General features: G+C 39.4%; 1 protein-coding gene across 1 annotated transcript in view; it reads left to right on the top strand.

Moving 5' to 3' along the window:
* Positions 1 to 15,665, top strand: part of LOC126285437 (uncharacterized) — a 136,165-nt gene that overhangs the window by 10,170 nt on the left and 110,330 nt on the right. Inside the window, exons 3-6 of the mRNA XM_049984825.1 lie at positions 3,934 to 4,110; positions 4,193 to 4,319; positions 4,424 to 4,568; positions 4,645 to 4,787. Coding sequence (XP_049840782.1) covers positions 3,934 to 4,110; positions 4,193 to 4,319; positions 4,424 to 4,568; positions 4,645 to 4,787 — 592 coding nt within the window. The remainder of the gene's footprint in view (positions 1 to 3,933; positions 4,111 to 4,192; positions 4,320 to 4,423; positions 4,569 to 4,644; positions 4,788 to 15,665) is intronic.

The following is a 15,665-nucleotide window of genomic DNA, read 5'->3' as shown; positions in this document are numbered from 1 at the left end:
ATCATCTCATCGCCCTTTCAATCCATATTAAGAATTGTGCAATTAGTCTATAAACTGTTACCATTTTTAAAGCTATGGAACATCACATGAAAGTCTAAATTTTTTTTAATTAATTACTCGCAAATGAGGGCGCACCAGGATGAACAGCTGGAGAGTGTAAACGTCACCATATAGACTTTCAGAAATTTGATCCCACAACTAGGAACCTCTATATGAGGTGAACACTTCCTCATCTAGCCATTAATGGGCTAGTCACCTCTGTCAGGGTGCTGGTCACTCCAGTCCTGTATTTAGACTTCGCAACTGGTACAGCTCCCACTCATTAACCTTGGCTGAACATCAGCTCCAAGCTGCCATCCGAAGGGCCAATGCTTGGACATCTTCCCATGATTTTCATTTCTCTCCACTGCAAGTATGCAGTCATGCATTTCTGTTCTACAATGGTCCATCATGAGCCAGCACTCGACTTTGGAGTTGTTGCCTAGTCCTATTTTTTAAGCCTCCTTTTCGAAAACAACCTGACTTGGCTGCCCCATATTAGTTAACTAAAGACAAGCTGCATCGGGAGCTTAACACTCTTCCTTCCATGCACAAATCTGTTGAGGTGCAGATCGTACTTCTCTGACCCATATTTACTAGGCTCTGGTCTAATCTTTACTGGATTATAGTTATCAAGTACATGGCTTTGTGGCAGCTGCTGGTTTTAAACTGTTAGACCCTGTCCATCACTATGACATGTGACTTGCTTCTGGTGCCTTCTGGACTAGTTCCCGCTTCGGTTTCGACGGTACCGACTATTGGTCTTCTATGCAACTCCCGGGGGCCTCACATTTTGTGTGAGTACATGCTTGGCCATCATTGGGTCCCAGCCCTTGCAGCTCTATTTCCATTTGCATGCTGCAAGTCTCTCCATACACTACTAATTATTCTCCTCTGCCTCTCGATTGGATGGTCTGTTAGGTGCTAGTTGTGCTTGGACATGGTTTGTGATTTTGGACACTCTTTCTCTTCGCTTCTGGCATTATTCGGCTTTTCATTCTTCAGTATGTCGTCCCCATTCTTGGGTTTGACCTGCTATTATTTTCCCAAATTTTACAAAAGTGTGGGTCGTGCATGGTAGGTCACCAAATGTAAAGCAGGTTGGTAAACTTAGATTTATTCATAGAATATGGGGGAATGCAATCTGTCTACAAAGGAGTTTGCTTCTAATTACTTGTGTGGCCCATCCTTGAATATTACTCGAGTGTATGGAACCAGACCAAATAGGTCTAACAGGTTCCTTGCAATTCAGAAGTTTGTTAAATGCTTTTGCCATGATTTCTGCATTTTCCTTGTTACTGTGTGTCCCTCTTCCAACTTCACCTTTCAGTTTTAGTGTAGGGGCCTCATATTGTTGTAGTTGTTTCCCAAAGATTTTATAGTAGTTCCCGGAGTTGGTTTTATGATAATTATCTTCTATAGAGTTTATAATATCTTTATTGAATCCTTTCTTGATTCTTCTAATATTTTGTGTCAATTTTTTTCTTTCATTTTTTAGGTTAATGGCATTTTCTTCAGTTTTATGTGTTTGAAACTTTAACCATGCTTGGTGTCTATCTTCATGGAATTTGTCACATTCTGATGTCCACCATGCATGTTTCCCTCGTGAGTTCAAGGGAACTAGATTCTCTGCTTCTTTTTAAAGATTTGGTACTAGTTGTTCTAGATCACCTGTTAATTTGATGGTTTGTGTTATTTGTTGGTATTATTTTTAATTAGCTGATGTGGGTCAGACCTCCTTTTTGTTTTATTAGTTTTTCCGGTCCTCTTCTTTAATGGAGTGAATTTGACTTTAATTTTAACTATATAATGGTCTGAGCCTGTGTCTACTCCTCTCAGTACTTTAACATTGTGGATCTCCTTATGAAAATTTTTGTCCATACAGACATGGTCTAGCTGCCACTCCCCCTTTCTCTAGTCTGGATGTTTGCATGTTTTAAGTTTACGTGGCGTCCTCTTAAAAGTATGTTGATTTAGATATAAGGTTGTGTTCTCTGCAGAGTTCTACAAGTCTTTGACCGTTTTTGTTCTTAAATTTATGTGGACTCCATTTTCCAATTATATCTTTATATTTTCTTTCTTTTCCCAACTGAGCATTGAAACCTCCCAATAAGATTTTTACATTCTTTTTATTTACTCTGTTCACAGTTTGTTCTAGAAGGTCCCAAAATTTATCTACCTCTTCCCTTTTTTTTTTTTTTTTTTTTTTTTGTTAGATAATTTTCTTCATTTGTTGGGGCATGAGCATTTATTATTGTATAGGTTTTATTTATTGTTTTAAAGCTTAGAGACGCAATTCTTGGTGATACTGCTTGGAAATCCGTTACTGAATCTATTATTTTTATGTTTACTAAAAACCCTGTTCCAAACTGGGGACATTCATTGTCCTCAGTCCTGGTTTCCCATTATAAATTCTGTATTCTTGTGGTTCGAGTAGATCCTCTGTGGTGTTTCTCATTTGTTGGATCCCTGTTATTAAAATTTTTTGTTTATTTATTTCATCTGTTAGCTCCTTGAGTTTTCCGGTCTGAAGTAGTGAGTTTATGTTGTGTGTTTATATATAATTTATCTGCTCATGTTTAATCTTCTTTTTGTGTTTTAGTGTGCATTTTGATGGTTGCAAATGCTCAGATTTGTTACTGTCTTCTAGTTGACTACCCATCGAATCCGATGTAGCCTTTTTCTGCCTTTTTGAGCAGGACAGTGGAATTTTTTTCCTAAAAGACCTTTCCATTTTTGACTTTCGAAGGTTGTCAACCTTAGCTGGAGCAAGCTCCGATTTACAACTACGGTTGTTAATCGCAGAGGATGTGTTTGGTCTGCGAGAGCTATTTTATTTCACTCAAGTCCGCCTGTAAACCAGTGAGGGCTTCCCTATCCGCCACCTGGGATGCGCCATGTAGGAGTATCACCTCTCCTCCTACTATGACAGCATAGTAGCTGCTATAAAACTACAGTTTCTTTTTTGGTGTCACCATATGAACGCTGTTTTTATTGTTTTGTGAAGCTGTGTTTATAGAGGCTTTTTCAAACAACTTTTACTAGCAGAAAGAATTCTCGCTTAGCAGTGAAGTGTGTGCTGATACTGAAGTATGGAAGTAGGAGGCGGAAGCAAAGCCCTGAGGGTGGTTGTGAGTCATGCTTGGCTAGCTCAGTCAGCAGAGCTCTTGGCTGTGAAACACAAAGGTCCCAGGTTAGATTTCCATTCTAGCATATGATTTACCATCATTCTTATCTATAGGAGCTTTCAGTGCATGTAATGTGCTATGAGGCTTTATGTTCACTTGCACAGTTTGAGGCCTTTTCACATTTACATATGATTATTTAAGGAAAATCACTGATTATTGTTGTTGAGTGTCCTAGTAACAAATAATATGTTTTAATAATATGTTGGTAAATAATTGGTTAAACATTTTCAACAGTAAGCTGTACTGCTTCTTTTTGAAATGCTGGCATTACTTTCTCATAAAAGCTTCAACTTGTTTCGTTCTGGCAGTAAATGACAAACAGGTATGTAATGCTTGAGACAAGACTTTTGTTAGTCTTCCTTATTTTTTAGTGGCATTTTGCAGGCTATCTGAATCTTGTTAAAATTAATGGCTAGTAAGAGGTCTGATTGAGCACATGAGTAAGAAAAATTATAGTGGGCCTGTAAGTAATTCCTTTACTGATTGTCATTGGGGTTGGTAATTGGCGATGTACTTTCAGGTTAGATTTAAGGTCAAGGAGAAGTGAAACTTCATTTTCCATTAGTTTAATTTAAGAAGTAATTGTAGAGATTTGATTTTAAAGGGATTTTGTGTTGTACAAGCTAGCTTATCTTTTTTCTTTCTCAAAACTATTGTGTTGAAATATTAGTATTTTCATATCCTTTTTCTTTTTCTTTTTTTTTAGAATCTGTTTTCAGTGCCAAATAAGAGGGCATCAGATGAGTTAATTTGTTACCTTTTCTCTCTCATTGATGGAGATAAATACAACATCAAGCAGAATTTGCTTTACATCATGTTAGACAAGAAAAGGGAAAATAGTTTTTACTCTCAGGTCCACAGCTTTTCAAAAGATATAAGTGATGTAAGTATGTTGTTTCATTTAATTACATCTGCATCCATAATAGGTTTGTTATTCATTTTATTCTTTTTTCTTTTCTGCTCAGGAATATCCAGAGGAAAACCTGCCAAAAGTGGTTAAATCATTTTTCCTTATGCCTTCAGGAGAAAAATATGTGCAATACTTGTACAAACTTACATTAATTGCAATGAAAAATGATCTTAAAATGGCTGGTATGATGAATGATTTTGCAGTACTTTTTTAATCTCATTGAATGTGGTTGGTAGTGGTTGCCTCACATGTAATGATATCAAATACTCAGTATTTACACTTTCAGGGATCGTAATGCATCCAGTTAGAAGACCTAAGGATGAGGAAGAATTAACAAAACTAGAATCTATGAATGATATACTAGACGAACATTTGAAAATGCAGACCAAGTGTGCTGAGCAATCACATGTAAAGAACAAAAATAAGGAAAGGTAAATATACCACTGACTAAATTGCCCACTGACTATCATTAGTAATACCAGTGTAACAATTATCTCTTTTTCCAAGATTGTTAAAACTACAAAGAGAGAGAAAGCGAAAGGTGCTGATGGAGCTGACAGCAGATCTAAAATCGAAGATGGAGAAGTATAGTCTTCCAGAACATATGAAAAGTTTGGTCTTCTCAGGGTATGACCAAAAAGTCATAAAAGGTAATGTGTCCTTTTGTTAAATTATAAAATCTATTCCAATAGTCACAAATGAATCAATGAAATAATTGTTTTGTGCAAATTTGTTTACAAACAGACTAAATGCAGAAACATTATGTTGGAGAAGAGCACTCATTTATGACAGGTATATATTAAACTTTACTAATTAAAATTAAATTCAATCACAAATTGAAGAGAGAGAAACTTACGTGACTTACACTTTCTGGTATTTACTGTTGTTCAGGAGCCTCTATGTGGCCACTTGCATGTCCTCTTACATTTCTCCATCCTCTGTATCTACATCCTCCTTGTGGCTTACTTGCATCATCTCCCTTTCTCTTGTTCAAGATCATACTTTTGCGTTGAGACCAGTCATTAGGCAGTACATACGGAAACTATAAGAAGTGAGTGGAAGACAGAGCGTTCAATGTATCACAAAGAGACAGCTCAGCAGTAGACCCATGCGGTGGCTAGATTTGTATAAAATATTGGAATATGTACTGCCTCAAAGTATGCCCTGTAGCTCTCTAGTTTGATTTTTTCTTTTGTGACAGTACATAACTGTTCTTTAGGTGTAAATAGTCTGTAAATACACTGCGCAACAGAATTAAAGTATCACTTTTACGAAGCCCAGTACTTGTCTCCCATTTTGATGCATAAGTTTGAACTTTCTTGAAAGGTGCCTACAACCTCTCTCTGTAATGGTGCGAAGGCACGGCACCCTGTGACTTCAACCTCGTGCTCATTGACACTGATAACAGCAAGGTATCTACACATGCAAAAAATATCACTGATGAGAAGTTCATTTGACGTGTAAATTGGGTTAATTATGTCACATTGAACGTGTCACATGATGTGAAGGTTGTGATAGCCCCTCTTCCCACACTTAAGCCATGCTTTTGATGCCTCTGTAGTGGAGGTTAAAACTGCAATATACAGCATTTAAGTCAGGCGGTTTACTTACGGGTGGCCAAGGAAAACATTTCAGACACACCACCACCACTCAGAATCAAAATGAAAAGGCCTCGTGGATGCCAGGTGGCAGCAGAAAGGGCATCAGTGAAACCAACCTTTTCCTTGGGACCTTGATTCCCACACATTTTGCGGTAAAAAATGACAGTTCACAGTGTAACAAGCAGCAGGAAGATTGTTTTGACACTTCCTGCATCCTCAGACATTTCAACCCTTCTCTGTGGGTCTGAATCCACATTGAACGTGATCGTACCCCTTCGGCGTGCAATGTGACATGACTAAATTTTTGCTCTTGTGTACAGGTTATAACCAGTAGGTATGAAATTTGAATGTGATCTGAGCAGCAAAGGGTCTTTGTGCTTTTTCAGTGCTCCTGTTGCGCGTTCCAGTGACATGATCGAAGAGGGCTGTAACATTGACATATGAGAGAATAAAATGGCAAAGAGTACCTTTAAGACTCCTCAGTTTTTAAAACCTTCAGTGGCACCCACCCAACTTTAAAAATGTACCATTACAGAGAAAACCTACCCAACCGGCTTACACATCTCAAAGGCTAGTTGCCCGCCTGCAGTCACCTAGGAGTATTTTGCAGGTTTTCTCGGTCAATACTAATTTTGAAAATACTCAGTTAATGTGGGTTGGTGCCACCAAGGGTTTTGCCAAACTGGAGGGTCTTAGAGCAACCATTTGTGTCAACACCTCCTCGTGATCACGTCACGGGAGGACGTGAAACAGAAGCACTGAAAAAACATAAGGAACCTTTGCTGCTATTGATCATGTTCAGATTACATTGAATGGTTTTGAATGCTCCCTAGTGGTTTCATCCTGTACACCAGAGCTTAATTGCATTCGCATCTGTAATTGAAAGGGGTGTGATCATGTTAAGTGGGGTTGCTGTCTTGTGATGTCTGCCAAGAATGGTTGAATCGCCTAGGACGAGTTACCAGTGCCAAAGATTGTCAAGTATATAGTCATTTTGCTCATAGCACTGCGAACTGTTATTTTTCACTGCAAAATGTGTGGGAATCAATGTCTCAAGAAAAGGGGTGTTTTCATTGACAACCTTATGCTACCCTTAAGACTTTTTCATTTGGTTCTTAGTGACGGTGTGTGTGAAATGTTACCCTAGTGCTCTCATAAGAAAACTATCTGATTCCAATGGCTGGCCATCGTGGTTCTGACCTCCATCAGAGAGGCGAAAAAAGCATCAATGAAATGTGGATAAGAGTGGTAGTGTCAACCTTGTTATCATGTGACAAGTCCACGGTGGTGTATGGCAGGATTATGGTGAAATTTGATGCCAATGTGACATTATTAATGCACTTTGTCACATGAACGTCTGAGCTGTGGTCTTTTTCTCGTAATTGAGGCATTGCTGAGCCCAAGGGAGTCTCTGGACGCAATGTTTAGTACTATTACAGAGGAAAGTTGTAGGCACCTCTGAGCCAAAATTCAAACTTGTCCATTGGAGTGGGAGGCAGTTATGGGGTTTTGAAAAAGTGTTCATTTAATTCCATTATGCAGTCTCAGTCTTTCTTACCAGAGTAGTGTCTCAAGTAATATCTGAGTGTGAACGTTTTTTCATTATTTAGTTAAAATATTGATTGTAGTTATTGAAAATATATTTATCAGTGAAATGAGTATTATTTCTTTTCACATATTTACTTTGTGAAGCACTTTTGTATCCTTTGATCATAACTTTATCATCATATGATAAATAAAAGGGTCAGGCTTTTCTATTTGTTAAGCTATAAGGCAAGTTGAAATTTTATTTTTTATTTTAAATCAATATACTTGCTGCAGTTGAGTTGCCGTATATTCCTGTCTCTGCCAGTTAATAAGGTAGCAACAATTCTCAACTACGTCAGGCATCGGCTTCTAGATAAACTACTTCTCCCAATTATAGGTTACAATAAAATGTGAGAAATTGATCCTGCCTGTGAAACAAGCAGCTAATAGTGAAATATTTTTGTGTTTCAACAGTTCTGAAAGCCCTTGTGTAAAGGTGGAGAATTTAAGTAAGTAATAATTTTTGTAGCTCAGGGATAAAATTGCCAGTTAGCAACGTAAACCGTTTGATGACTCTAAAGTAGACTCAAGCACGCACCTGAAGTTGTTGCACATGCTGTCACCAGCACCCAAGACAACTTAACAGAATCCTTCCCCCCTTTAACTAGCAAACAACTCTCTCAGCAGATGATAGTCTGCACTGGTAATCAGTTGGGACTCCTGATTACAATCTCTCTTTTGTACACTGCTATGGGTTTAAATTTGAGTTGTTCTGTATGAAATGATCAATCTGTGACCACTGAAGTATCTTCTCAACCTAAATGTCTGCCTATTAGCAAACCTTTAAACTACATGAGTTGAATTCTGTTCATTTACAACTCCAAAATTAGACAAATATCCCAACTATTGAAACAGTATAAATGTATAGTCTTGTGTACTCCTTTCACTTGACTTTGATTCTTCAATTTTTTTTCTTTTTTTAATGACTTAAGTAGTAGTCTTAATTTGACTGGTGCTCAGATAACTGGTCTGCACAGGACCAAAATCCTAAAGATTTCCAGTTTTTAACCTGTATGCGATTGTAGCTCTAAGATGCAATGGGAGAATGTTCAACATAGTCTCAAACTAAGCAGTGGGAGTGTTGCTAATTCCACTGATTATGGCTAGGCAGGCCCTTCTCTGCACCTTCTTGAGCACCTTAGCAGGTGCCTTCTCTGCACCTTCTTGAGCTTCTTAGCAGGTGCCTTCTCTGCACCTTCTTGAGCTTCTTAGCAGCTGCCTTCTCTTCTACTTTACTCCACTGTACTCTAGCCTCATAAATTATCATACGTGTTGTTACAGAGATGTAAAACCAGTTAATGCTCTTGGGCCTGGACGCCAGTTTTTTCACAGGCTGTCCTAATGTACATTGGAGCAAGTCTTGCCTTGCAACATGTATTCTTTAACTCAGGGGTGCATGTTAGTTTCACATCCATGATTATCCCTGGGTTCATCACCACACCCCCCTATTTGTAGAATTTTGTTGAAGCGCATAAGGTTCCAGTAAATGTTTTAGATATGCTTTCTCATAAACTGTACAACAACAGTTTCGCTGGGAATAGCCATTAGATCCTGTTTTCTATACCAGTTTTGCACAATGTTCAGAGCTAATTGTGCCAATGTTCTATCAGTAGTTACAAATTTGCCAGGTATTAATATGACTAAATTGTCTGTGTATCCTTGACACACACATTCCTTAATGAGCTGATGCACCTCTAGTTTTCACAGTTGTGGGGACATGTTGTGCGCACTCCCTGTAGTGGTGCTGATCACCATTTTCACGTTCCATCATGATGACTTCTGTCTTCCGTCCACTCAGCTTGGTATTAATCCATGTACATATTATGGTCTTAATTCCATGCAATTCTGCAGCTTTGACTGTGGATTTGTAGGTCATGTTGCTGAAAGCCCCATCAGTGTCAAGTAATATGCAGAGGCATTTTCTGAAAGTGTAGTATATTTTTGTTAAACTTCAAGTTGAACAAATACATTTCAAGGAAGACGCAGTACATGAAAGTTACAGGTCAAGTAAACAGAATAAGAACAAGATGTTGGCCAGGTCCATAAGTAGCCAGGCACGGGGCCTGTTTCAGCATAGCCTTCAATTTCTGGAAGGCCGCATTGCATGATGCAGACCAGTGAAAAGGCACTTTCTTATGCAACAGCCGATGCAACGGCTGAGCCACCGAAGCAGCAGACGGTAAAAACTTGTGACGGTATACTATTTTCCCCAAGAAGGCCTGCAGTTCCTTAACAGATGTAGGGTGAGGAAGGGCATCGATCGCAGTGACAGTTTGCTGAAGCGGACGAATACCATCCCGAGAGAGTTGAACCCAGGAGAAAAAAGGGACGAAAATGTCGTCGACAAGGAATCCAATTGAGCATAAGGAGTAGCGTCAGAGACGATATTGACAGTCATCTTTGGAGAACCCAAAAACGCTAAAGGCATTGAAACCAAAAAGATTCTCTGCGTTACTATGGTCGACCACAAATATGGGAACAGTGCAAATGACAGATTTGTAAGATACCTCAGCATCAAATTGTCCCAAGAGAGAAATCTTCTGTTTATTGTAAGTCCGTAATTGCCTAGAGACAGGTGACAGGATTGGAGAACCCAAATGAAGATACGTCTGAGAATTGATGATACTGGCAGCAGAACCAGCATCCACCTGCATGCGAACATCCCGATCAAGTATTTGGAGAGTGAGGAATAACTTCCCTGAAAGGGAAGAAGTACAATTGACAGACAACACAGAAGCAAAGTCAGCGTCATGTGCATGAACATCAGGTATGCAGTCGGATTTGCAAACAGATGACACATGACCCTTCTTTTTTGCATTTGTGACACACGGCCCAATGTTGGGGACAATCCTTTCATGAATGTTTCGTAAAACACCGCGGACATGAAGGAAGTTGCCGTGGGTTCTGCAGTTTCTTAGAGGGCTGTTTACGGTTAGGCCGAGGCTGCACTTGGGAGCGTACTGTGGCCATGTCGGCTGGCGGGGACACGCCACACACTTTGGCAACAGCGCACAGAGGTTGTACGTCCCCGACGTCACCCCCTGCCTCTATTTGCACTCCAGCGGCGCAAGAAATTTCAAAAGACTGATTGATGGATAGGACTTCATCTAGAGTCGAATTTGCCAACTGAAGGGGGCGTTACCTAACTTCTTTGTCGGGCGCCGACCGGATAACAGCACCTCGTACCATGGGATCGGCGTATGATGCTTTGTGAACGTTAGTAACAAATTGACACTTTCGACTGAGGCCGTGAAGTTCAGCAGCCCAAGCGCGATAGGATTGATACGGTTGTTTTTGACAATGATAAAAGCCAACATGACAGGCTACCACATGCGTATGCTTTTGAAAATATACAGACAGAAGTGAGCACATTTCAGCAAAGGACAAAGACGCAGGATCTTCCAAAGGAGCCAATTGCGACAACAACCGATATATTTGAGGATTAAATCCATGAAAGGAACAAAGACTCACATACTTGGTCGTCTGCGACATGAAATGCCAAGAAGTGCTCTCAAAGACGTTTTTCGTAATCAGACCAGTCTTCCGCCGTCTCGTCGTAAGTAGGAAAAGGAGGGAGAGACGACGACGAGAGACGCCCTACATTGGATGCTGCGATGAAATCATGAATCGCATTTGTGAGTTTCATTTGCTGTTCAGTGAGACCTTGCAATAGTTGTTCTAAAGTAGCTATGGAAACCTGTGGGTCAACGATGAAAACGAAAAATTCACTACCTCGTCGCCAATTGTTATAATGTCAAGTTTAAGAAATATATTTCAAGGACGACACAATACATGTAAGTCACGGATAAAGTAAACAAAGTGAGATGTGTGTACACTTTAACAGTCAAATCCGAACTGAGTCTCTGAGTCTAGCGGCTGCTGGCTGGCTGGCTGCCTGGCTGCTTAGGTGGCACTGCTGCTGCATGGCTGGCAGCCTGGCTGCTTAGGTGACACTGCTGCTGCATGGCTGGCAGCCTGGCTGCTTGGGTGGCACTGCTGCTGCATGGCTGGCAGACAGCACCACATGTAGAGGACGCGCATAACTGTGCGGCGGCACTTTGAAAGATCGGCGAGTCACAACAGGAAGCTTTCTAAATAAGAGGCTATGATAGCAGCTGTTACTTCATCTGCCATTTCCTCTAAGTCTACTGGGTTTCTTATTTAAGTTTTAACATGATGTAAGTTGTATTCTTACATGAATCCCATTCTGTCATATTAAGGTGCATTGTCCAAGGTGTGACAGCAGTTTGTGACAGTGATAAGAATCTCTGCAACGGAAGGGGTTGCCTGCTTACGGAAGCACAGTGTGAGTTTATCGGTTGCGATGCGCACCTGATGTAGGTGTGGTTGCAACACTGCACTAGTGACACGTGCTGTGATGGAAGCCGTGCAACTGTGGTGTTCTACCTAGTGTTGTCACATGGTGCCTATCCAAAGCAAACTACAATGAAACACTCACAAAGAGTAATACTCTGAGAGCTAATCTCTCAGCGCACTGTCTTTAGATTTACAGCATCATAAGTACAAGGGTGCTTTGTTCCAGCACCATCACAGTTGGAAAACAGGAAAATTTTTGTTGCAAATCTGTCTCTGATATTTGACTCTTTTAGTTAGAACAAAAGACTGATACCCTTGTTTCAAACATTGTGACTGATTCCAGACACAATACAGAAATTGTATCTATATCAGTTAACCAGGGAAAGCCTAAGATGAGAGAGAGAGATACAAGCTCCATCAACTGTTTGAGATGAACATAAAACTTCCATGCGGATAAACAAAGGTCTTGATCCCAGTGGCTCAAGTTTACGTAAGAAGAAGAAGAAGAAGAAGAAGAAGAAGAAAATGAGTGTTGAGGACAAGATGTATCTTCTGCTCGAAAAGATAGACAGTATGAAAGGGAGAAAGCATCCACAGAATTGAAAATAAAATACCTAGAGGTACCTATGAAGAAATTTATAGATTTATTTCTACTGAAAATGTGTATGGAAATGAGAACACCCCACCCAACTATTTTAGTTGAGTAAAAAAAGCATATGGAATTTAGGAATTAAGTGATGGCTACAAAACTGAAAACTGATAAGTTTAAAAGTGTCAAAACAGAGTGACGTTATTTGAGAATGATGATCTTAGGAGCATGATGTCTTTTCCTTTTAAAATAAAATTAAAGTGTTGTTTAATTTTGTAAATTTCTTAAAAGCAGCTTGACATTTGAATAAATACAGTTGATATTAAATTCATTCTCTCTCTCTCTCTCTCTCTCTCTCTCTCTCTCTCTCTCTCTCTCTCTGGTTGCGATGCATAGCTGGTGCAGGTGCCGCTGCAACACTGCACCAGTGACAAGTGCTGTGACGGAAGCCGTGCAAGGACGTTTATCACAGTGATTCAGTACTCTGCAGAAGTTATTAGCTAAATGATATGCAAGGGTGTTAATAAACGGCTATTTTCCAAATGTTTCACCGTTTCCACCTTAAAGAAGAAATGTGACAGCATGTTGCAGGAAGGGGTTCAATTACCATCTGAAAACATTCGTTCTTATGAGGAATTGTTTAATGTTACATTATGTGTTAAAATGTTAAGTGCTGTTAAACTATTAGAATTGTGATAAAGTGAAAAATTATTTTAATAATTTTAGCCAAAAATTTGTGTATTACAGCAGAAAATAAGTGTTATGAGAGTTTCTTCAGCTGAACTGATGGCTTTCTTGAACAGGTTGCACTTTCCTGTAAAGTGCAAAATATGCACAAGCTAACCTAAAATGGTCTGAATTTGGTGGCATTGTTTACAAGATGCTTGTTAATAAAAATGTTATAACAACCTTCACTTCATATGCTGCAGAAATACTATTTATCTTCATCTTCATCATCAAGTTGGGGGAGCCATGATAATATTATTGTGCTATTTTCTTCTTGTAGTAAAATATCTAAGTACAGTAAAACCCCATTTTAGGTTCTTGGAATTAACATTTTCCTGCCATTTACAACATTTTGTATCACTTCCGTCAAATTTCCTATGTCCGCAATGTTATTTCATACCCGATTTTGTATCAACATGTTTATAATTTTCCTGCAATTTACGCTTTATGAAAAAATGTTTGTGGGGGGGGGGGGAAACTGACATAAAATGACACTGGCATCATGTTGGCCGTCAAATAGTGTTTACAAACGTTATGTGGTTAAGTGTCTTGACACCAGGGAGCTCTACTAAGCAGATTTAAACGCCAAACTCTACTCTGTGTGATAGCTTGTAGGAGTAACTAAGTTCATATGAGTAAAGATATCATGATTAATCACAACCGTCTCCTAACTGTCTCTAGAGCACATGTGCAGTTTTGTGATTGTTGTAATCATTGTTACACCTCTGTCGAACTATATCTAGTGTTTCATCTTTTGGTTGCTTGTAGTGCTAGTTGTCACGTTCATTCACTTTGCGTTGCTCTAATGTTTTCGGTTTAAACACAGTGCGAATTACGTATATGATCATGCTGAGCAAAACGTGTTCCAAGGATTTATTCTCATTGTTAAGTGCAATATTTATGTATGTATTTTTTGTGATACACAAAAAAAAGTGATAGTTTGCATGTGTGTGGTTTTCTACGTGACTGAGGAAGCACAGTACCAGATAACCTCAAATAAATTACTACAGTTCAAGAGATGCGGAACAACACATATGCAAACACCACTTTAAAAAATATTTAACCGATTCAGTGTTTCATTATTTAAATGATGAATGACACCTGTAGACATCCCAAAAACATTGATAATGATGTATGACATTGAGTCAAACATTTCTGCTTCCAAATTATCAGTTCTCATTATATTAGCAGTTTTTATTAGATAATAAACCCATGACAAGAGTATTTTGATGCCTATTGTGTGCACAGGAACAAAGAGCTGAAATGCAAGGGGGTATTTTATACATAACTTTTACAGCCTAAAATGTTATTTCCCACATTTTACATTTTCCCACATTTGACACCATTTTTTGAAGTTCCTTGAAAAACAGAAAAGCTATGTTTCACTGTATTTCTAAGTCAGGTCCAATTCAACCATGTTTCTCTCCATCCTGGTGCTGTTACTGTCACAACTGCACCTGGCTTGCACCTTTGGAAACAGTGCTGACTGCAGACAAAATTCTGTAGTGTGAGTGAGCAGGCAGCCCATTTTGCCGCAGGGGGTCTGTTGCTGCCGCAAGCCGCTGTCACGCCTTGGACAGTGCACCTTTACGTGCCTTATTGGATATGGTCTATGTAACATCCATTTCCACCTATAACTTGATGTACAGGGTGTGTAGAATTAAAGAACCAATTTCAAAATGCTGTAGAAAGAGAACCAAAGGTCTGTATGATGTCAAATTTGTACAGCGCATTATTGGTACAGAGGAAACTGTCAATGAACAAGAAGTAGTGTAATGAATATTTGTCAAATGGATGCCGCCGTGAGTGTCATAACATGCACACCAACAGATGCGTGGCACATGGTTATTCTTCAGTTGCATCCAAGACACCCAACATGACTGTTTCTATGAAAGATTGCTGCTGATGAAGCTCTTTTATAAGAACAGTGACAGTACACCAGTAGTCTTGTAAAAGTTACAGTCTTTGAAGGGTATGAAAAATAATGCTGGTCCAATGTCTGCTAAGGGTATGGATAAAATGATTATAAAATTAAAAAAGACAGGTTCTTTGGAAGTGCAGTGTGGTAGAGGGAGGAAAATAATTGATCAGAAGTCTGTCAAAGTGGCCATAGCATTGCATGGGGGTTCGAGTGGTGGTTTGCAAACATGCAGTGCACAAGGAATCGCCCGAATGTTGGACATGCTTGCAAACATGGTGCATAAAATCCTGCGAAACATTCTGTTTTGCCATTCATGTAAAATCACCCATGTTCAGGAGTTGCTTTCTGCTGACCTGTGAGTATGACAAATATTCACTCTGGCACTTCTTGCATGGATGGAAGTGGACAGTGAATGGTTTTGGAATATTCTGTGGCCAGACAAAGCCCATTTCAATGTCCAATTCCCTGTCAATATGTAGAAAAGCAGAATATGGACAACAGAAAATCTGCACACACGTCAAGCGGTACCATTTCGTTCTGCAAAGGTGACTGTGGAGCTGGTTGACATCATTTATTGTTGGGCCATATGTTTTTGAGGAGACAAGTCCTGCAACTCCTGTTACCTGTACCATCACTGGTAAATACTACATGTGTTCTGCATATCGATGTCATTCCAACCTTTCAACAGTGTGAACATGAGGGTAGGATTATTTCTATCCAAGATGGCGCTCTCCTGCACATTGCATAGCCTGTGAAGTGGCTGCTGCAGAGGCATTTTGGAAATACT

Source organism: Schistocerca gregaria, chromosome 8 (genome assembly GCF_023897955.1).
Source record: "Schistocerca gregaria isolate iqSchGreg1 chromosome 8, iqSchGreg1.2, whole genome shotgun sequence".
Taxonomy (NCBI): domain Eukaryota; kingdom Metazoa; phylum Arthropoda; class Insecta; order Orthoptera; family Acrididae; genus Schistocerca; species Schistocerca gregaria.
The sequence above is the reverse complement of the archived record's forward strand: the minus strand, read 5'-3'. Positions and strand labels throughout refer to the sequence as shown.